The sequence below is a fragment of the Aythya fuligula genome, chromosome 2 (genome assembly GCF_009819795.1).
Source record: "Aythya fuligula isolate bAytFul2 chromosome 2, bAytFul2.pri, whole genome shotgun sequence".
Classification (NCBI taxonomy): Eukaryota; Metazoa; Chordata; class Aves; order Anseriformes; family Anatidae; genus Aythya; species Aythya fuligula.
The window spans coordinates 119,286,097-119,310,783 of NC_045560.1; the positions used below are offsets into that span (position 1 = coordinate 119,286,097).

Here is a 24,687-nt window from a genome sequence, read left to right on the forward strand (position 1 = left end):
TATGATTATATTCCTGTGGCAGCTGCACGGTACGGATTCTTGGCCATGACTAATTGCTTTTCCAGGGAATGCCTTAAGGTCTCTGGGGGAATCTGTGATTTTCTACCCCTTGATTCTTCTTGATATCTTTAGCCTGGGACACGGAGGCAAACCTGGATTTGTTTCCCAGGATGTCTTAGGATGAATAACATGCAGACAGACTTAGTAGCAAATGAAAATAGGACTAAAAGAGGAAAGTAGGAAAAGAGGGGAAAGAAATTCTGTGTAAGCCACTACTGATCATGGATGTTAACTGTTGTTCTGAAGACAGAGACAGCCTTCCACTTGAAGACATTTGAAAAAGCTTTCATTCTGCAGGAGGAAAAACAGGAGACTATAGAGGAGTCAGGAATTGAACTTAGCTCTTTGGAGTGCCCTAGCATTAACCATAGAATCATAGAATATCCTGCGTTGGAAGGGACCCATAAGGATCATCAAGTCCAACTCCTGGCACTGCACTCTTTGAACACGATGGGACATCCCTTGGCCTCTCAGAGGACACAGAGCAGGGAAGATCTCTATTCGCTCTGGTCTGGTTTTGTGTTCCTTCGGGAAGCCTCTCATCCCCAGGAGTCTGGTCTCATATGGGCATCACTTCCAGGACTGCAGCCATGGTGACACGTAGAAAACTGTATTTCCCACTAGTGGAAACCAAGGGGCCTCTGGGGCCCACAGCAATTTCATCAGCTCTCGATGAAGCAATGGCTGTGGTTAAAGAGCACGCAGGTGTGTGGTGTCATACCAGAAACAGGAGTGGAGTAAAAGCTGTTAGCTGTGCTGCTGAACGTCTAAAAGGCTTTGTCCCTGGTTAAACAGGAAAGGCATCAATGGCAACAACTAGCTGAAGAAACACTGTGAGATATATAGCTACAGATGGCTTCACCATGCTATGGAGTTTTTTTCTAATTTCATTTCATCGTTTTCCTTTTTTATTCTGGCCCATAGTGGGTCATGCAGAAAACGCATGAATGTTTGCCCCTGTGAAGTATCAGGCAGTGTCTTGAGGAGCTGCGGAGAATGTCTATATCACATCTTCTGACAAGGTTGCACCATCCTTGTCTTAAAAGAACAGCTGATGGCCACTGAGCTGTGCCCTGGGCCCTGTTGATAAAGAGGGAAAAGCTGGTGTGAGGACAAGTTCCACAGGCAGGGCAGGGACAGCCTGGAAGCATGGGGAGGCACAGACCAGTCAGGATGTTCTGGGGCTGCTGGGCTGACCAAGAGACCTGGCAGGTGAGCACATATGTGGAATGCTCCAGTTTTGAAATTAGAAACATGGAAATAATGGAACTAAATGGGTTTCTTTTGGCTGTCCTGTCTTCTTCTTATTAAATCTGCACTTCCTCATATTTGCTCCTACCGTCACCTTATAACAGCAGTTCACATACTGTAGGTCTGCAGATTGGCCTTGTCAAGAAAAGAGTGCTGGTGTTGACTGGCCATATTTGATGAATTCAGATGGTAGCAAAATTCAGAAGGCCATAAAAATTCAGATGGCCATAAAATGCTGCTATATGACTCATGACCATTTGGGAAGGATCACCTAGTCATGGAGGATGCTGGAGAATGCTTTAGAGGTCATAACAAAATAGATGTTATCGTTTTGTTTATGATCATAAAGTGTCCTGCTTTGGACTAAAGTAAAGGAGATATTTCTCTGATATCTTTGAATAGTACAAGGGAAAAATAAAATGCAAGAATTTAGGTTTTTGTTTTGACTTTTGTAATGGAGGTGTATTCTGGAAATAAGGCTTTTAACATCTTTTATGATGAAATATTCCCCAGTGGGATCTGTCTTCATGGATCTCATCTCAGTGACACAGATGAAGATGCTGCACTCATAATTTAAAGTAAATTAAGCCCAGACTTTTGACTGCTGGTAAATTGCCAGAACCGTGTTTGGTTGGACAAGCTTTGGTCACTGCTGTGCTACAGAATGTATTTCAGTTTCCTTTTGCACATTAAACCTTAATGCTCCCATCAAAAAATAATTTGATTGGAGAATTAAAAATTGGCTGTTACAGCTTGTTCCTTCCTAGAAAAAGGAATTAAAGCTGAACTGATTTGTCCCCTTTTTCAGAACAAAAAGAATAAGTGTTAGTATGTTCTGATAAGAAAGTAAGTGTTCCTGCTAAGGAAACTTTTTTTTAAGTATTCGTGCACACCTAATAAAAAGGCACATAAGAAGCAAAATAGAACAATCTGTTGTTATTTAACACAGAAAATACTGTTGAGATACAAATACAGTTAAGTTTTTCTGGTAACCAGGCAACAGAAGAAAATACCACTTATCTGAATTGCTGTTTATTCTACTGTTTTTTTTAGCTCTACAGTAGTGATTTTTATTCTCCACACCTCAAACACAGAAAGAGCAATTGTTCATGGTATGGCTAAATTGTTTAATGTACTGTTTGATACGGGGCAAATTAGACATAAGAATAAATGTCTCAGATTGCTACAGCTAGCCATTAATGATTTTTGATCTTCTCACAAATGTTTCAGTAGATTATGTAACATAAGCAAATGTCCTCTACTGACTTAGGCAATTGTAATAAATATGGACTACATGAGGCATGAAATCAGAACGTTTTCATTTTTCCAAAGAATGCAAATGGTCTCTCATTCACGTGTATCATCCTAAGGACTTTTTAGATTAAGCACATGGTGGCAATGTAATCTTTGACACTTCTAAACTGAAGGCTTTTTTCCAGAGCTGCATATATTACCATCAGATGGATGGTTTCATTAAGATGAAAATCTGTAGCAGGAAATGCTCAGAGCCATAGCCAGGGCTGGGCTTTTATATGTCTTGGTGCTTGCACTTACACATACTTGCGTACATTGTCTAAATGAAGAGCAACTGAATATAACTCTTCTTAATCTCCAAAATCTCAATTTCTGGCTAAAGATTTGCAATAAAGTGTGCAGGTGGAAGAAAGGAGGTAAGTGCAAATGGAAAACCTTGGGATAAGAAGCCTGTAGGACCTCAGAAGACTAAAAGACATTGATTGAGCCAAACTATATGCAACGAGAACATCTCAGTCCCACATACATGGGAACAACATGTCCACCAGCAATAAGAATTTGGTATGGCCGTTCCATTTATTACAAGACTCAGTCTTCTATGCTAAAGGAAATCATGTCTGTGAAGCACAATGGAGCAGCTTCTGAAATAATTTCTTAGAAAGTAGTAATGGCCATAAATGACACCCAGTTACTGTGAAGAATACTGAGTAAAAAAAACAAGCTCTCCTCTTACTACCAGAACTCTCCAATTTTAATGACACCAGGATATTTACCAAAGGTCTTTCATGAAAAAGTTATTTGAGACATGAACAGGCTGTAGTCAAGTTGGAAGCCTTCAGCCCAGCTGCCAGTGGCATCCCAATTTTCCAGAATACCTAAAATCTGAGGAATTGTCTCCTGTTTGGAAAGTATTTTGAGGATCTCTTTGTCTCCCTTGTACTTGGGCAAGAGCTGGGGAAGATTTATTCACATACTCAGGACAAACTATAACATTCCTAAGAATAAGGAAGAAAGGAGGGAGATTTTTCTGCACAACAGATAAGGTCAACTTATCCTTACCATGGGCTTACAAAACATCACCTGGCTTTCAATTTGCTGAGTAAATGCTATACCTCACTCCTACAGGAAAGCATTACATTGGTCAGCTGCCAATTCCTGGGGAATGAACCCTGTGAGATTATTTACATGCATCCCAGTTAATCAATTAATGTTTGTAAAGCACTTTAACTTGGAAAGCACTCTTATAAATATTTGGTATTATCATATAATTACACTACCACATCTCAATTAAATGTGCAATTGGGCATGGTTTAATTATGCAATTAAATTGTCACCAGAAGTATTTCAAATGTAGGTATTTCACTCTATGCTGACCGTCAAGTCTAGCATGAGAACCTGGAGCAAAATGAGGACTCTTGACTTTTGAAACTCTGGAGAGTTTCTGATCAGAATGAATGTCTCCTTTGCTGGCACATATTTTTTTATTTTTTTCTGCAACCACAAATATAGGTAACTCTTTGCTTCTATGTGACTTACATCCTGAACATTTCTTGTGTGCAGCACAAAGACTGGTCTGCTTTCCTGTTTGTTTTTGACTTTGCTGCCTTCCTTCATTAATATAATGGAAGAAAAATGTCACTTGGGATCTTGTCTCAGATTTATATCCTTCAGGGTTATGCTTTATCAATGGTATGTATACTGTGCTGTTTGATGTACTGAAGAAAATTAAAACAATTAAACGCTGTAGCATTCTCCATTTCCTCCAGAGAGTAAAAAAGACATTAAGCCCCAAATAACAATATATAAGTTGCCATCTGATTATTTGCAATATAGGAAATATTGCTTCCTACTCCCTTCTCTTGGGTTTTGCTGTGGTCTGTCAGAAGGAAAGGAAAGGAAAGGAAAGGAAAGGAAAGGAAAGGAAAGGAAAGGAAAGGAAAGGAAAGGAAAGGAAAGGAAAGGAAAGGAAAGGAAAGGAAAGGAAAGGAAAGGAAAGGAAAGGAAAGGAAAGGAAAGGAAAGGAAAGGAAAGGAAAGGAAAGGAAAGGAAAGGAAAGGAAAGGAAAGGAAAGGAAAGGAAAGGAAAGGAAAGGAAAGGAAAGGAAAGGAAAGGAAGGAAGGAAGGAAGGAAGGAAGGAAGGAAGGAAGGGAAGGAAGGAAGGAAGGGAGGGGAAAGAAAAGATCTGGTATTATACTCTTCTAACTTTTTCCAGCTATAGGAAATGCTATTATTTCTAAGCTTTTCTCCACAAATATAAAAGCTATAAAACTGGAATTTGAGAGCGGCAGTGGGGGGGGGGGTTGTTTTGTTTTGTTTGCTTTTTGACTTTTCTCATGATTAGAAACATTAATAGACTATCTTGATTTATTAGATGAAGTACTTACTTTCCTAGATGGCAGAAGTGGTTAGTTTCCTAGGTGGCAGTATTTTTACCATACTTCCCATTCCTCCTTTCTTCCCTTCCCCCTCTGATGCTCAAACTCTCTCTTCTTCACTCCTTGTCATTTCTTCATGTCAATTAAATGCTCTTTGGGAAGATAGATAGGCAGCTTTTGTATATTTGTACAGCACCTGCACAAGGCTGTAGTTGAGGTCTCTAGATGTAATCACAACTGAAACAATAGCACACCTGCTACTCCATGTATATTGGCAACAATTTGCTCCACAATGAACCTAAGATAGTTTTCAATGCAGAACTGATATTAATTCTTTCTATTTCTTTCTTGAATGGCTGTATGCAAGAGCTACAACCTTGCCTCAGAAAAAAAATGAGTTCCACCAGAATGATACCAGAGGACTAGAATAAGAAAAACTCTTCAGGGCAGGAACTACCTCTGAGTGTGTCTGAATAGCATTTGCTGACACCAGGACTCTTGTGAGTGTCTAAGATGCAATTACATAATGCATATATATAAAATGGAATGTGTCATTACTGCGGTGTTAAGCTATATTTGGAAACCACAACAAGAAAAGTATTTTTTTTTTTTAATTTCACTGTGGGTAAAAAGAGTCTGATATATGAAGCATTTTATTAGACCATCTTTTTATTTTAATAACTGCTAATTTGCACACCTAACATCAATTGCTGGTACAATTAATTGTGGATGCAAATGAGAATGTTTAGCTGTCTAATCACCTGATTGTGTCTATAAATCAGTGACAGTAATTATGTGTGTAAATGCTCATTTCAGCCTGCAATTAATTTGGCCAAAATTGATAGGACCGGGAAAAAAAAAAACCACCTCAGGCTGAAATTTGGTCCCCAGTGTGTAAAAAGAGAAAGTATCTTCTTCCTCTGCCTCTTGTGTCTAAATTGCAGAGAGCTAAGTAGACAAAGAGCAATGACTCCCCAGTCCCCAATAACTCATTGCCAATGTTTCACAATAAAGTGCAATGGGAGAGGAAATATTTCCATAAGGGTTCATTAATCACAAAGTATTTGCCATGCACAACCACTCTGCAGAGCAGGTAAAGAACCCTTGGGGATGTTGCCTGGCACAGCTTGTCATTTTCATAATAGGAAAAGTATTTTTTTGCACAAATGCTGTAGAACTGAAGTTGCAGATGGCTCCATTGGCAGGGCTGGAGCCTCCTGGCACAATGCTCGGCAGCCAAAGCTACTTTAGATATTTATAGCAAGGGTTAGTGATAGCTCAAAAGAAGGATGCTGAAGATGCTGTCTGCCCCACTGTGTGCAATATTCCCAGGTGCGTCCCTTGAAAGGACATATGCAACAGGCCAAAAACAAACACAAAACATAAACTGCAGAATGATACGCAAGTCTTACCTGTCCCTGTCGTGGGGCAGAACACTAGGGAAAGGTCTAGGAACAATTACACTGATTGCAACTGAGAACCTGGGGATCCAACAGACCACACTAGCAGAACTATATGGAAAAGATGGTTTTCCACCTCCATAGCTTCTTCGAGAACTGGGCACGAGGTCATTTCACCCTACCCAACCTTGAGGACACAGAGAGCCCCTGTTATCCCAGTATACTCTAACCCATCTGGACCTGCTCAGTTTATTTTCATGAGAGGTGGGGTTGATATCTTGCTTACTGTACCTCTGTGGTCTTCGTCTCTGAGTCGTTCATTGCTACTTCACTCCCTGATGGAACTTTGATAAAATTCAGAACCACCTGATATAATTCTAATTTCAGTGTGAATGTAATGTGTTTTCCTTATATACTGCTACAATGTGCAGCAAAAATGCTGCAGGCTCAGATATGTGTTCTCAGTTCTTTGTGCTACTCCTTGTTTGTGTTTGATGCACGGTCCTGAGTGAAGCTATTGCTCTGCTGTGATATGTGCATTGGGTACAAGGACAGTGCTCATTTGCTGGGAAAACTGAATCTTGGGCTGTTCTGACAGACAATCTGAGCTATTGTCAGGCAAGGGGTGTTTTTGTTGTTGTTGTTGTTAGGTGGCTGTTCAGGACATAAAACCTTGCATGTGACACTCTTCCAAGTGCTGACCCATGTGATCTATTTGCCTAAGTATCAAAAGAGGTTTTAGCTCCCCTCAACAATGTGCAACATTGCAGGTTCCCTTTTCCAAGGCTGTTACTTGGACCCACTGTGTGCTAAGGACTTTGTGGCTTCTAGGCATCCAGAAGAGAGCTCCTGGTCTACCTGATGCCGAGCCTGGCTCTGTCAGGAACTGAACATCATTCTTTTTTTCTACATATGAAACTACAACTTGTGGGATTTCAATTCCAGAATATTTTAAAAGTTCTGTTCTATTTTGTTTTATTTTTTGGTCTGATTGGGGATGAAAATCTTACCCAAGAATTACCACGGAATACAGATTTCTTAGCTGAAATTTTCTGGTTCCTTCAGGATCTTGGTGGGATGGTTACAATGAAGAATAACATATCTGAAAGAGGAGAGGCCGGAGAAGACTCAGCCTGACCTACAGACTGACAGATGTAGCTTTCAGAAACAATTCAGCTGACACATGCATTTTGCCCATTACTTCTCTCATCTGCTAGTTACCACTATCAGCAGCAGCAGCCTGTTGGGCTCCTGGCTCCTGCTGCTGCTCCCTGCTGCTGTGGCACGTGAGTGCTCTTAGTGAGTCATTTCCAACCACCAAGGGGACTCACAGCCACATCTCCACTCCTCCTAAAATAGAAGCTCACTGCTACATCTTCTCTCCTTCTAAAACAAGCAACCTATGAGAAAAAGCACTATACATTTGGCAGTATCTGAAACATAATAATAAACTCACTAGAGCTGTGGAGAAGCAGGACTATGTTCTAAACAATAGCAAGGGCCCAGGTTGGCAGTGCAGGTGGTCTTCCAAGGCAACATAGAGCCACATGGAAATGGGCTCCATTCTTTGTAGTCTGTAGTCTTTGCAGTAGAGGCCATTGCAGAATCAGCTTTTCTTTTCATTCCATTATTTGAAAAAATCTCTGAGGGAGGCCATATAATCAACACATCCTCCTCACATTTCAGTTCAGAAAACTGACTTTGAAAGGAATACTATTTAACAAATAAAATAATACTAAGCTTTTTAAACAGTTTAATTAAAGCAAGTCTTGTCTGTAGTCTAGTTTACTCTTATCACATCAACTATTATAAATAGCAGGATGATATTCCTTTTAAATAAACATTCATTACATTGGGAAAATGTGGGTTATTTTCAAGCACAAGTGTTAGCAGTAAAACATTATTCTGCCTTTCTATAACCTCTCTTTTTTATTTCTAGGTATTTCCACACTATATATTTGGGTATCCGGAGTCGACGGAGTGGAGAGAATGACAGATGGCGGTTTTATTGGAAAATGGTGTATGAGTATGCAGATGTGAGTATGCTGCATTTGCTAGCCACGTTTCTGGAAAGTGCACCACAGCTGGTCCTGCAGCTCTGTATTGTTGTGCAGACTCGTACACTTCAGGCTCTCCAAGGTAGGGGTTCATTTAATCTATTTGTTTTTTATCATTTTAGGAAGATGTAATTCCTATACATACATATTTATCCTTTTAAACTGCTATGTGCCTTGCATAAGACCAGATCTCGCCTGCTAGCTGCTATTAAGCTATTAAGCTGTTAACTATGACTCTGTCAAGAAAGCCTGTGCTGTTGGAGTTTTTTAGCGTTTCTTATTGGCCCTGGATTGTGGGTAGGATTTACAATGTTTTGCTTTCTGCACATCCTTGTAATAGAAGAGCTCTTCTGATTATCCACCGGGCCAATGTGAAAATTGCATCAATCAAAGTACTGCTCCTCTCCCTATGCTTCTTTCTGTGAATGCTCAAAACCCTCCGAACTCCAGTAATGATGTTCATAGGGTATTATGCAAAACAGAAAACAGCACAGCAGAAAGCAGATATTCTGTGAAGAAAGTGCCAGAATCTGTGGAATACATGTCCATCAGTTCTCAGCCATGTTTATCTGAAATAATACAAGTCAGCCGCTGAGCATTACAAGAACACTCATTCCTTCAAGCTCTGGGTTTTCTCCGAAGGCTGATGCTTTCAGCAAGCATGATTACGTCTTTAAAATGGTAAATGCATGCACATGTCCTTCCAGGCGATTGTCAGTCACTGGAACGGGTATAAAAATACCTCATTCTCCACTTCTTTGATGCTACTTTTGGATATCTGGCAGCTTTCCGTTCATGTTGTACCATTGCTTTGTCTTATGGCTGAATGTGGGCAGAAATTATCAGCAAGTGAATGAGGTGAATTAGAACTTGGGATCCCGTTGTCACAGATGTTATAAGGCAGTGAAGAGGGGAAGGGAGGAATGGAGAAGGGGGGGAGGACAGAGGGAGGAAGGAAATACAACACTTTTGCCATTTGTTTTTAAGAAAATTCATGTGCCTGCCGCTGTACAAAATTGAACTGTGAAAGTACCTTGCTCCAAGAAGCTCTCAGTCTCATCAGCTTATTATGAGTAAACATGCAGTGAGACTGTTCAGGTGTAAAAGAACTGGGAATAAAGTGGATAACTGTGTGAATACCTTGATTCTGGGCAGTTTCCTGTGGATGGATCAGAGGTTTATCAGTTACTCAACTTTGAACTGATGTCCAGTACAGGCTCTCCTGGTTCCTGTGATGGTTTGTTTTGTTCTGTTTTGTTTCTTAGTTTTGTTTCTTTAGATCTGAAACTCTGTCACCTTAAGGGGAAAAGAAAGCCAAAGATTCTATTTTAATTAGTAGCCTAAGAACTTCCTACAGCTATTTCTCAAAATGCTGCTGCCCCACACCAACAAGTCCAAACCCTTATTGTTCAAGAGATGGTATTATCACTTCAAGAAGCTTTGGCCCTCCAGAAAAAAATGCTCCAGAGAGAGACTCAGGAGATTAACATAGCCTGAATACTGTATGGTCAGCTGTAATTGAGCTATCTTCATAAACTATTAATACAGAAGGCCTCTCGCATTCATTTTTGTGCAATAACAGATCTGTCTAAGAGAAATGTGGCTGGTGAGTAGGCACTAAGCCTGTGATGTACTCTGTAAATGGTTGTTAATTAGAGAAAACCTGAAATGCTTCAATTTAGAAGGCAAAAATGGTTCCTGAAGCCTGCAATCTACTCTGTAAAATCTGTGTATCAGAAACCAGAAAGGGATAAAACTATAATTATGCATTTCAGCTGAGAAGGATGACAATATTTACTGATTCTGTCTTCCCCCATTTTCTTCCAGCACCTCAGGAGAAAAGGCCCCATATAAAAAAAAAATTAGGAAAACTAAACAAGGTTGTAGCATTTTCTTAAACAGTGATATCATTATATTCTCCTGATGAAACTTAATATGTTAACATACATTGCCAGCTGGGAAAATCTTTTTTCTATTCTCTGTACTTCTTTAAAGAAATGCTAAAGATAACGCATTGTACTATAGGTTGGCAGATTTGCTGTGAGGTTGCATAAGGAGAGCATAATTTCTCTCAGTGGTATCATGCTTCAGCTGGGTGTTTAAAAAGGCTATCCGTACTGTACATGCTTCAGCTAGCTGTCTGCTCACTGAGCCTGTTACAGATATTTCTAACAAGGATCAATGAACAGAGGTTTTGATTGATTTTCTTTGTTTAGAGAAAGCTGCTTGTTTTTTTGTTGTCGTTCCTTTAGCTCTCTCTCCCACAGGATAGCATTATCATGACAATTGGGAAGTGCTGACATTGCCAGTCCACCTCCTTAAAAGTGTGCTTGCATTACAATCCACAAATTTGGCATGGGGAGCAAGTGATACTGGAAACGTTTTGTTCTCTAAGCAGGGTATTTCTAATATAACGCCATTAATGCCCACAAGAAAAACTGTTAAATATTTTATTTATGAAACTTCATTTATTCCATTCTAAATGCACCAATATAGCCTCATTCCCAACAGGAGAGTGCTGTCAGCATCGCTGTAAATCCCCTGTTTTGTAATGGGTGTTGGCTAGGTGCATTTTCCTGGTTCTTTCAGTCCTTAAGCCTTGCTAATAAAGGTAAAAATACATACTGATATGTGCAGAAGTCCTTATGAAGATCAAGAAAAATGTAACGCGATGCATGCAAATCTTCTCTCTCAGTCTTCCATACAATGCAGGGAGGGCCATTTCAAAAGCCCAGAGGATGCACCACAAGGATCCTTTAAGATCCTTGCTTGGGATCCCTAAGTATGAAATAAGAAAATGCATTGTTAACTTCTAGCAAGGACTATGTATCACTGTACCGTGACTGCTGCAGCAAAACATTGCTTAGGCAGGAGGCCATAGACAGTCAATACAGAGTGCCTTCATTCTTGGGCATTGGTACACAAAGAAATTTGAATATTGATAAAACGGTATCAAAATATCATGCTTATTAACTTCAAATTTTATTCTTCTTTGAGATTTCATCAAAACTTGAAAAATTAGAGGCAATGATCTTTCTTATTCTGCCTGCAGCCAGCAGCCAACTCCCTCCCAGAGTGGAAGGTATCAAACAGGTTATGGGGGAAGCTGATGATTTCTGAGCACTAATTGCTCAAGAAGATAAACAAGTTCATTATGATGCTGTACTAAACTGGAGCTCTGCTAATCTTCTCTCACTCATTTTACCTATTACCTCCACCTTTTCCATCCTGGTCCTTTGTGTCTGAGGAAATATCTACTGTCTAGAAGACAGAAGTGCCTAGAAAATAAGTAATTCCTCATTCTTTTCCTCGTGGGAGTCTGTTTCCTTTCTTTTCTCTTCATGCGCTCTGAGCACAGCACTCCCACGACAGCTTCTCTGCTGAGCCAGCAGCACCTCCAAACTGCATTGCCTTTTTTGTAATTACTCTGTAGAAAAGTAATCTAAGAAGCTTCATGGTGGGAGTCACTAGCTTCAACAGCCTTATTCTAGGTGGGAACTGTATGAGGAATGAGGCAACTCTGTATGTGTGGGGGACAATAGCAGAAAGTCCACAGAAACAACTGATGCTCATCCTACATCCATCTGTTTGCATAAGGACATATATGTGGATAGAAGTGTCTAAATTGTCTGCAGCTAGTTCAGCTACTAGAAACAGTCTAACAGCAATATCCCAGAGGCCAGGGTGAGCAAAATGATCTTAGTGCAAGCCTATACCAAACATCTGAAACTCTTTGTGGGCTTGAGCACTTCTCTCCATATTTTCAATTGCACTCCCAGGGCTGGGCAACCAGGCCCTTCACTGGACCTTTGGTTCTTCAGGCCACAGAGAGATGAAATAACAAAGCTGAACGTGTTTGGATTATAGGATTACCCCATAAATTCATTCATAGTGCCAGCACTGGAGGGGAAGGGGGACACAAGGTCAGCATGGGTCAGTCTGTCATATCATTTTGGAACCATTCCCTCAGACTGACAAACATCCTTGGGCTTTTCTTTTTATTTCTTTGGGTTTTCCCATGGTGACATTTGATTTTAGAAAGACTCCCTGTGTTAACATTTGTGAAAACAAGCAAGCAAAACAGCCTGCAGTTCTTACTGGAACTCCTTTATGTTAGCATAGACTTACTGCTATCTTATTCAAGGGCATGGTGTTGTAGCTACTCCTAGATGAGCAGATAGATAAGATTCCTCCCTGGATTTACCACACATTTCATTATGTATATTGTATTAATTAAGACATTTTTTAAATTATAGATTAGTTTCTCATTCTTGTTTACTGCATATTATGCTGGCTAGTCAGCACTCGACATTTTATTCTCCATCAGCCCCTGGGGAGTTTGCCCTGGCTTCTCCATACAGTACTATTTATCAAAGTCGCTATCAAATTTTGATCAAAGTCTAATCAAAGTTTTTTATCACATAAGGCTAAAGTTCGTTATACAGACTGACAGTAGTGCAGAAGGAAAATGAGAAGTTGAGAAGTTTGGAACAGTTCATAAATTCATCAATTTTGTTGAAGTTACCACACACACACTCACGGGGCCACTGGATTCTGCTGAAACCACATTTCCATGAAGTCTCTCTGGCCAACCATCTTCTCATTTTCTACCAGCTCTGCTGGAAACACCAACACTGTTTGTGTGCTGACACACAAATGTCCACAGTGCCAACAAGGATCACTCTCTAGACTTTCTGCTCCAAACCGGTCACTTTTCCTGCCTGGGCTGTGCAAGAATTTCAGAGAATTGCTGGTAGTTTATGACATGGCTGATAGGCCCTAGCTTTATCTGACAGAAGGAAATTATGTGTTAGCTAGTTCATTATAAAATCGTCTGGCAAAACTCATCCTCAAGCATCAGGAATTCAAAATCTGTTCACATCAGTGCAATAAACTGAAAGTCATTTAAGTTTATATATATTTTTATTTTATTTTATTTTGTGTGTGTGTGAGGACAATGCTGTGCTTTACAAGGTTTTTTCTTGTTTTGTGACCTTCACAGCAACTTTGGATTGCTGTGTAAAATGCTGCGTACATTTGCAGTGCTCTTTAAATAAATAAATAAATGAAAAAGAATTCTGATGGAAAATCTTAAACAATTCAAAGTATATTTGTATGGAAATAAAGTGCAGCTCTTGAGTTCTGGGCAAGCTGCCACTGCTTTTCTCTGTGCTGTCAAGGTTCTGCACCACTGCAATCCAGCACCCAGCCTTTCCATAGAGAAAGAAAAGCAGAACAAGCAATAGCCACAGAATCTGCCTGCAAGTCGGCAAAACAGATTTTCAGTGACAAAGATGAACAAATATGGTACACTATGGAGTAAATGTGTCATCTGTAAACAACTTAAACTGATCTATATGTCCCCCTTGAAAATCTTAAAATGTTGTCTTGCACTCATTAGTATAGAGCTATCATATTAGCACATCTGTGTTTCTGATAGGACAAGAGAGGACTTCCTGAAGGCAATCATGTCATATAATCCATTTCATAACCTGATTAGAATCTTAAAACTAGTTATATCCTCCATCCTCAATATACCAGTTGGAAGTTTAATTCTCTGATTGATAGAGACCTGCTGCTGCTGTCCTGCCTTTTTAATTTCATCAGTAGTCTGTCCCTATTTATTGTTAACCTATCCCTATTTTTACACTTGTTCCCCATGGAAATGATGATTCTGTGATCATATAGTCCATTTCTGTCCACCGTTCCTGACTTTAAACAACTTTTAAACTCTTGTACTATTTCAATCAAGTATAAAAATACAGCAGAAATCTCAAAGATAATTAAGTTTCTTTAAATGTTGTGCAAAATAAATAAAAGAAAACAAACCAACAGGCTAGTCAGAGGAGAAAAAGGAAAAAAAAAAAAAAAAAAAAAAAGACAAATTAGACCCTCCACAAAGGGAAAAAGCAGGCAGATTTCAGCTATTATCCATTTTGTTTGGCACCAGCCACTAGCCAGCCTAAGCATGTATCCTTCCAGATGAACCATTGCATTTCTCTCCCCTACCCAGTGGGACTGTTGTGACAGACAGACAGAATTAGGGAATAGGAGACACTGCAAGGAAAGTCATTCGTTATGTTGTTCATTCTCTCATCTCACGAGAGGTTCTGCATTCTCTTGATTATCTTCATAGGCATTGCAGTTTTAATTCATCGGTTCCAGTCTGAATTCATCATTGGGGAATATGGGTGACCAAGACCATAGATTATTTTAGATTGCATTTTGCCAGTACTCTCATATTTCTACTGGCAATATCTCACTAGGTATGACCTAGAATTGTAATTCCCTGTTGACCCAGACATTGCACTGGTTAATGCTAGTTATTTCATGATCCTTTAAAACACACAGGCTCTTCTGGTGTCATGGTGTCATGTCACTCTGATGAGGCTTCAATTACATTAAAAAAAAAATATTAACAACTAAATACGTGTAATCCAATTTCATCTCTCTCTCTTTTTTTTTTTTTTTTTTCCAAACTGCAAGGTACTTGTGAATTTTCCACGTATCACTTTCCTTTTCTACATTGATAATGTCTCCCAAAACCTTATATTGCTTTGTAAAACCAAGGTCAGTAAGAGAAATATTCAGAAAAGATTGGTTCCAAGTGTAATCAGTAAAGACAAAATTAATAGTAATCCTACTCTAGTCCAAGAGTTTTTCAACAGCATTTCAAGAGAATCCTGCAGTGCCTTATTTTTTTTAAGATAATTCCTTATACTTGCCTTATCTATCCTCTACTAATCCCCATCTTCTCACACTTTACCAGTATTTTCCCACCAGCATGTTAATAGCTATTCTACCAAAGTTTTGATAGATTAGACCTCCCACATTTTATTTGTTGAGATAGAAGTTACAAAAGAAAGCGATCAAGTTGGTCTCCACTCTGTGGCTCTCTTATGATCTACTTTTGGGGGGGGGGGGAATATATGTTTACCTTCATCTTCAATTAGTTTTTGCTTTAAAAGCTGCTCTAAAGCTACACTATTTTGTTTTGAAGCTCTCATTGTAGGTCTGTTTTAGTCCTTTATTTGTGTAATGCATCACATTTCCAGTCACATGATACCAGTTTTAAGTGGATGGACTAATTTAAGATGCTTCTCACCAGAAGCAAGATTTCATATGCCAGCTCTTTCAGGATCCCAGAACAGAGGTTTTCTAGTTTCACTGAGTGACAACATGAAGTTTGGAGTTCTGCTTCTATCTACAGTAACACAGACTCATTTTCTGTTCTCTTTTCCCATTAGCTGGTTCTATATTTTATCCATTGATTCAAGTGCCCTTATTGAAAACTGACCTTCAAGGTACTGTTTTATTTCTGATCATCCTTTTTCCATTTCTATCTTGGCATCATTTTTGAGGTGGGTTTGCATACAGCTATTTTCTGAGACTTTTCTAGAAGTTTTTCCTTTTTCACAGTTTAAAAGATCCAAAAATTCCTCTTTGTTTTGACTTAAAGAAAATCAAAGCCTCCTCCACGAAGAAGTCCCTGAACAATTAATTTGTGTGGCCTTCACTCATTTCCCTAAATTTCTTATAGATAGACTGACTACATATCTATTTTTGTTTATCTCTTCAGTTTGTTTAAATTGAACAAACATTCATGTGATCTAATGCTATTTTTTATTTTATTTTTTTACAATTAGCCATCCTACAACAAGCTCAATACTTTCTATAAATAAGTTTAGAAAGAAGCATCTCTGCTTTCTGACAGAAAATCTGTCAGTTGTCACACTCCAGAATATCTGGGCTGTCTTCAGTAGCATTTGGGCTCCAGCATGTATCTGAGAATCGAAGTCTCCCATAATGAGACAATTCTCTACAGAATTTCTCCCTGTAATAGCAACTTGATCATCTCTATCCATATCCAAATTTAACTCTGGAATTCTACAGCAAACTCTAACAACTACCCACTATCTTTCTCCAAAAGTAATTTTGCTTGCAAACAGGATCTGTTATATTGGCAATACCTTTCTGAAACTTCAGTTTGCCCTTCCATTCCCAAACACCACTTTTACCTTTATCTTTCCAGACTACCAGCTTCCCTCTAGTATCTACATCCAGGGAGTGATTATGAGTCCATGACATTTCCGTAACCCTGTAGTACACTTTGTAACACTATAGTACTTCATATCCTACGACCATGGCTTTTTTTTTCCTGCTTGATACCCAGATTCATTGCAACAGTACTGCTCTTATTCCTTAAATTAACTGATCCAATTTTCCATGCATTAGACACTATCCTTTCACTAATCACTTTTAGTCTCACTCACCAGACCACAGCTCTCATTAATCACTTTTTTTTCACACTTCTTATTCCTGTATACCTTGATGTGACACCCATATGGCAACTGGTGTGTTCTTGTTTCCAGATATCCTAATCATTCTGCATTCAGTCTGCAGCTATAATATGTCAGTATAACTTCATATAGAGGAGGAAACATATGCAGTATGGTATTGTCACAGCACATCTACAACAAACCCAGTGTCCAGGACTTCAGCCTCTGAAAATCAACTAGAGAAGATATTAGTGAATATTTATCTTCTTTCCATTTAAGTGCAGCAAAAATATTTATCTAGCATCATCAGGAACAACAGTGGACCTGCCTCCAACATTTTTGCCAAATTGTATGTTCTGGTTAATCTCTTTCTTACTGAGTTTATGCCTGTATCTTTATGCCATGGATTCTGTTTACTTCCTATTAAATCATCATAAAAAGTCCACAGAACAACATAATACCATATCGGCATATCAGTATGAGTTTGTGATATTATGGAGAAAATAATATTTGTGGAGCTTTGCCACTTATTATGCATTTTTAGCACTCGGTAAATCATAGGAAAAATGAAGTATATACTATTCTTCTAATGTAATAACAGTAAGGCTTCATAACATGCCAGCTTGAAATCTGAATGTGTCATTTTAATAGAAAAAGGTAATTAAAAACAGTATTAGGAAGACTTAATATACTTGCTACTCTAATTTAGTGCTACTGTTTTTGTCCCCTTTTTTTTCTGACCACATTAGTGAAAATTTCAGATACAGATATCTCCAGTTTAGCTTCACAATCCTATTAAAAGACTGCAAACAACCAGCTGATTACCAAAGATATTAGGTGGGTGTCTCCTTCACTATTTTTTTAATTGTCATATTTTTTAACTGTGAGTCCAACTTTATGCAAATAATTTGTAATAACTTTAAAGTATTATGCCAGTCTGAAAGGAAATAAAGTCCCAAAATGGCATGATCACAGTGGAGTTTGTTTTGACCTTTGCGGATCTTTGTGAGGTTCTGCTCAGCCTGCTAAGATTCCCCTGAAGGGCAGCCCTGCCCTCCAACACATCCCATCAGCTGTTCCACTCTGGTGGGTCCAGGCTTAAAGACTATTATGAACCCAGAGGTCCTATGAAGGGAAATTCTTTGGGGAATAATTGGAAGGAATGGCAAAAAAATAAAATAAATAAAATAAAATAAAATAAAATAAAATAAAATAAAATAATAAAAATTAAAATAAAATAAAAACACTTCATGTCATCTACAGGATTTTAATCATTTTAATCTTAATAGTGGTTCCACACAGCTGCTAAGACATACATAGTGGTAAAGACAGCACAAGATGCAAAGTAGTGCACTGAGTTTCTGTAAGTGTGATATATTGCCTACACACTGAATTTTATCTGTTAGGGAATGTCACAAAGTTAGTGGCATATCCTTCTGCTCCCTTTATGTTGTGCTAAAAGCACATTTGCCAAGGAACAAATTCCTAGTTTCATGCTTTGGGTTACTATATTTTCTATGATGGTTACTTTTATTCATGGGTGGGAAAAAAAAAAAAAAAAAAAAAAGTGAGATACACTTGGCACAGAAAAAGCTTTTCTGTGTCTAATATAACAGTGAGAACTTTTAGTCATGATTGTTTCTTACCCAAAGACTGCACCACGCTGCAAAGATAAAAATTAACTTGAATTTTTCACCATGCAATGGCTTTTAAAGCTTCTGTCAAGCAGACAATAGGCATGTCTAACCTTACTCTGAATACATATACCGAACATTTTCTCAGTCATTTCCTTGCCCATCCATGATATCCGTCTCCCTTATTCATCTTGTACATTATGGCCTACCTGCAGAATTGCTCTTTTTCCTAAAATTTACAAGAAGATTAATTCTTCCCATTGAGAGTGATTTTAGCTCCATTGAAAGTTCCATGACAAAGTGGCAATGCATGCATTAAAATGTGTCTTGTATGATTTTCAAGTTTAGATGTATATGGGATATAATAGGGGTAATGAAGTGACCTATGGAAATGAGTATCCATAAATTATGTTATGGGTATTAGTATTTTTTCTGTCATGCATACACTAGATGAATAATGAATGGTGAATTTAAATGAAAACCAGTTGTATTCCTGTTTTGTGCTCAGAGTTTCATAAGTATCAGTGAATAATATCCTATGCAAAAGTGAGACTCAAACAAAGGGTTCAGTATGGTACAGGAGGGTCACCCTGTGGGAGCCCTCTCCTAGGAGTCAGTGGAACTGCTTTCAGGAATAAAGACTACTCACTGGACTGGGGCTTACAAGACGATTGTTTTACCAAAAGTTATTAAATAGCTTTCTTTTGTGTTAGGCTTGACAATATACCCAATCTAATGGGGATACAAACCCATTAAATATTTTGTATTAGTTTCTTGTTTCACTAACTAAATTATAATGACAATAGGTTTCAAATCTTTTTTTTTTTTTTTTTTTTTTTTTTTTTTCCTGCGGGTGTTATTTTTCGTAGTTTGTCAGTTAATAAAGTGGTAAACTGGATTCTGTTCTCTCCCTATAATGAATACAATTTAAAAATAAAACATTAATGGGTTTTGTGCTACAATGGGAGAAATAATTTCTGAATTTAATTCTAATTGAGGCATTTAGCATATCATTTGTGCATAGGTGGCCAGTGTGCTCTCATGAGTTAAATAGCTTGGGCAGGAGGAATCCTATGATATCTGGCTACTGAATCATTATTGATCCCAGCCCATTACATTTAATAGACACTACGTATGCTGTATACCACCCAGTGGATGTTTCAAGGTGCAGAGGAATTTTCTGTTTCTCACATAATTGAGTTCAAAGCATGAACCGAATCCTCTCTCAATGTAGCTTTTCCAGCAATAGTTCTCCATTTCACTTTCCAGCAGGCATTGGAGGCCTCTGGAGGTCCAGAGGTCTGCAAAGGCCCTCCTGGTGTCCCCGCAAAATAATGCTGGACCCAGCAACCTTGCGGCCCTGTTAGAGAGTGGCCAAGGGAGTGATAAGGAACATCCTGCAGCTGCTGGGCACTGGGGCCATGAGGTCTTTGAGACTCACATATGACAGCAACCCCTCTGGCAACTTCTGCAAGGCTGCTGTATGTCCCAGGTGGTGCGGACAGTCAGGTGACTCACAACAGATTTCCTGATTTGCTGCAGATTTCAGTCTGTGAAATTAAATAAACTAGCCCCAGTCTGACCTGTCTTATGCCCTGTTAAAACCTGTGGTATCTCATGGGCTGCTTTGTGAACCATGCTGTTGTCCCCTTCCCAAGGACAAGCAAAGGGCTGAGTGTAGCCCTCCTTCAGCCATCTGCTGCCACCCCTGCACCAAAGCCTTCAGAAAGCTTATGCAACTTCAGGCTGTTCTCAGGTTTTAACAAGTGCCTTCAGTGCTCTCATATTCTCTTTCCTGCTCTGTGGTAAGATGTGTTGAGTGGTTAATTGTGACTGGAATGATGGCATGCCATAGATAGCAAAGAGCTGTTCGTGTGCCATCTAGTTAAATAAGATCCTTCTCAGGTCTCTCATGCCACAAAAAGGCATCCACAGATCATTTTAAACTTCTAGATTAGTCACTCTTGGTAATGAACCTTAATAAACAAAACGTCCTTAAGCCACAAAAAAAAAAAAAAAAAAAAAAAAAAAAAAAAAAAAAAAAAAAAAAAAAAAAAGAGAGAGAGAGCTCTAGTGATCTTGATTCTGAACCTAAGTAGCATTTACTGTCTGGGTGTTGGTAGCAGCTTGTCATCTCTATTACTTAAAGCACAGAGCATAACTGCTTCCTTCAGTAACTGGGGTTTTTGCTGGTTTTGCTCAGCAAAAAAAAAAAAAAAAAAAAAAAAAAAAAAAAAGCAATGCAAGTCCAAGGCAACAGCAAACTGAAAGTTGCTCCCCATATCATTTTTTCAGATCCAGTGAAGTCCCAGCAGACCTTGTAAGCATGCCATGAGAGCCATACTTTCATCTAGAGGTTTTTAATCAGGTGTTTTCACCTCCAAGCACAATAGACACTAAAACAGCAGTATAAAGTGACTTTTCTAGGTGATTAATATTTTATATCTTTTTCTTGGCATTTCCTTCAAAACATATCTTTTTCCTTTCCTTTCCTATGGAGTCGGTTTTGTTCTAAAGAGCTGTCTCAGAAACACCAGAAAGTGTCTGGAATGGTGAATTCAGCAGGAAAGAAATCGGGTTACAATCATCTCCTCAAGAAAAAGTCCAGGGTGTTCTCTATTTCTGTTGTGTTTTCTGCAGACTTTGAATTACACTTTCCTTGACAATGGGGATAGCAGCAAAGCTGGGACAGCAAGTTGGAAGGAATGCATTATGTAGGCGTATGCGTGGCTAACTTCTTCCCCACACCTGTTTCTGGGTGTTTCTGCTTTCAGCTACTGCTGTGCCATTCCTTGAGACTCGGAGCAGCATAAACAAGGGCAGAATCAGGCCCATGCTTTCGCAGTAGCACATCGTGTGGCAGCATGCTGCCTTTGGAACCAGATGGGCGTTCTGAGCAGGGCATAATGGATTGCAATTGAATTGATATTTTAAGCTAACAAATGTTTAGATCAGAGATGCTCACAACAGAGGCACTTACAATACAGGGCTGATTGCAGCATGGCAGAAAGCAGCTAAACGCTGTAATGAGGAAGGTGGTGTCAGCATTTCACTTCTAAATTTCAATTTTCAATGACTTTGAGCAGCTGTACAAATGAGTTTTAGCTGAGGCTTGAATAAGGACACAGGCAAAGACCCAGAGCATTCCAAAAAGAGATCCCAATTCACCTCTGTGTGAAAAACCTTAAATGTCAAAGGGTAGGAAAATACAAATAGGGTCCAGTGATTGTTCCTGAAGCTGTGACATAAATGAGACGATGAGAATGGGTGGAGCTTTGAGAAAGCTCTCCTGAAAAGATCAGCTGGATGTAGCATATAGAGCAATGAATGAGCTCTAGAAAAACACACCAGCCATACCTCAGCTAAACGAAATTTGAAGAACTGGGCTGCAAGTAAAATGAACAGTGGTACAGCCACATGAACAGTGGTACAGCCACAAGTGTGTTTTGAAAAAGTGCTCTCTTTAAACCACTAGCCTGTGGTTCATGACACTGATATTCCTGTGTCATAAAGTATCACTGAGGCCAAGCAACCAATAAGAATGACCGAGGACTGAATAATCTTAGATTAATCTTAGACTAATGATATTCAGAATTGTAACAGTCAATGCTCAGAATCCAACAATTCTGAAGGTATTTCCATGTTTACGTCTTTCAGAGTTCAAAGTTTCTACTGGGAAAAAAAGAAAGAAAAAGAAAAAAAAAGAAAAAGAAAAAGGAGAAAAAAAAAATCCATTTTCTTCATGGCAAGATATTCCTGAACTGTTAATCTCAAACTTTTCAGTGAAGTGCCTTTTGTCAGTTAACACTGAAATAGGTGGCGTGCAGGTCCAATACATATGACTTGTGTTCATCCATTACTACGTTTGGGGAATTTGGGGAAATCTTCTGCTTTAAAGGCTTTTTTTTTTTTTTTTTTCCTCCTACTTCAGGGTTCATAAATAGGGAATAGTCAGCAGAATCAAATCTTCCAGATCGTACAGTCAGAAGTATTTAAACTGGCTCTACAGAACAAATTAGGAAAATCAGACTTTTAAAAATATCTCCCATTTCAACAGTCTTGATGTCTGTATACACTGTGAACTGATTTCAAGATATAATGCTAACTAGAGTTCTTTATTCAGCCTTAAAGCAGAAGAGACAGATTTCTGCATACAGAGAGGTTAAAAGTAGAATTGCAAGATATTGTAGAAGATGGTTAGACAACTGTCCTAACATGAGTAATTTGTAGAACAGAGTCCTCAACTTGGAAACAATTTCAGTTAGAGACTTGCACACATTTTTCTACATACAAGCTATACCTGCCATGAAATAAAATAGCCCTGCTGGCAGGACTGCAGAAAGATGGTTCTCAGATACAAAATTCCTTGTCCCAGAAACTGTATAGAAAACTTTGCCAAATGTCTTCACTTCCAAGCCTGGGAGAAGCTAAAGATACAGGGAAAGCTGGAATATAATGAAGATAACACCAGATTTTAAGATCAGGTCTTTGGGATGCTATTCCTGTTTCTTCTAGTAACATACCACTAACCCAACATTTTGACAAACACTTTTAAAATTGGGTATCTAAAGTTAGGAAAAGGGATCCATAGTTACGCATGTAAATAGGTAATGTGCTTTTCAAATGGATAAGCACTTAAAACTTTCAAAAAAAGTTTGCAGTTTTGTGTTTGCATATATTTTATACCTATAGATGAATTGTCGAAGTATCTGTTAACTCAAATTACAGCCTGTCCCATCAGGGAACTGAAATCATAAAATCTTGAAAGAAATGAAATTATTTGTGAGTCTTTTTAAAGTATCCTAAGAAATCATGATTATCTTGTGACGTTGTGTCTGATGATAATCCAGTAACAAGGTATTTTGCAACCTAGAATATTGCTTTGACTCTGTTAATATGTGCCATAAAATCATTACTGGATTTTGAATACATATATATATATATTTAAAAATAGAGTTGTATGAAGCACAGATTTTCTTTAATTTTTACTTTTCTTTTGAAGTTTATTTTGTCCATCAGACTTTTAACTTGCATGTAAGTAGGTCTACATTTTTGTTGTTTGATAAGATGGCCAAGAGGAACAAAATCTTTCCTTAGGGGTAGTATTAATTAACTAACTAATATTTAGTTTTTGATTGCTTCCTCTGTAAGGACATAAAGACATACATACAAGTTCATTAGCACCTTGCCAGTGAATGCTAAAATGTTTATTAGTTTTTCACAGTGACTGTTTGATGCTGGCTCCAGTTAAACACTGCTGCCCAAAAATTAATTCTCTGGTTTATTAATCTACAGTGACAAACCCTATTTTCTCCTTCTCCCTGTCCTCCCTTCCACTCTCCCTCCCAAACTCACCTTTCCCTCCCTGCCATTTGCAGAAGATGCTGCTTTTAAAGGCAATATCATAAATTTTGAAGCAAAGGGAGGTGACTTTTACAAACAGATAACCTATTTGAAAAGCACCTGTCAAAACCAAATGCTTTAGCTGCTGAGTACTTTTGCATACAATCATTAAAATATATTGAGCCCTCCAAAGCCATTACAGGGACTGTCATGCTATAAATCACAGTGTGTTTTTTCATGACCTGTCCTAACAGTTAAGGAAATGTTGGGTGTTAGTCTAGAAGTGATCTCTGTGGGCCACCAGATCCAGTCCTGCAACAAAACACAAAGAAGCAAATGAAACAATGCCTAGTTATAAAACACAAAAGTGTAATCAACAAAAATAAGAAATATGCCATCTATCTGTGTCCAAAGTGTGGGAAGAACAGGCAAACTGCCCAGAATGGGGCATGTATTTATGTATGGAGGGACTCAGGACTGAGATCAGAGACTTCTTGATAAGGCACCAAATTTATTGTCCTCCTGCCAGGGCATGAGCGTTTACACTGCAGGTGCTCACCTGTTCCAGGAGTATGGGTCCCTGAGGACTTCAGAAGCATGAATGCCCCACAAATGATTGCACAACTGAAGAGTTATTAAGATAGAATACCAGCCTCATTTCAGATTGGCTGGCACAGAGAGCAATAGTCAACAGAGAACACAAGCCCCTGGGCAAGTCCTTGGGGTGCTGACAACCTGCTCCACGGTGCTTTTGCTGCTGTTCTGCAGTGTGACTCGGCTGGTACCCCTGTATGCTGCAGTCTCAGCAAACCCCACAGCACACTGCAGTTCCCGTGGTGTCAGCACTGCTTCAACCATCCCAAAGTCTGAAGACAGCAAATTGTTTTCATTTAATTTGTTCCCCCAGCCAGGGCTGTTACATTCTGAGTGAAATCCTGATCAAATTGCAGTCAGTGACAATAATTCCGTTGACATTTTGGGGACCAAGTAATCACCTTCTGTCTTCTCTTTATGTGTGGATCTTTGCAGATCAC

General features: G+C 38.8%; 1 protein-coding gene across 1 annotated transcript in view; it reads left to right on the plus strand.

Annotated features, from left to right (window-relative positions):
* Positions 1-24,687, plus strand: part of XKR4 (XK related 4) — a 119,117-nt gene that overhangs the window by 26,904 nt on the left and 67,526 nt on the right. Inside the window, exon 2 of the mRNA XM_032181822.1 lies at positions 8,280-8,479. Within this exon, the coding sequence (XP_032037713.1) occupies positions 8,280-8,479 (200 nt within the window). The remainder of the gene's footprint in view (positions 1-8,279; positions 8,480-24,687) is intronic.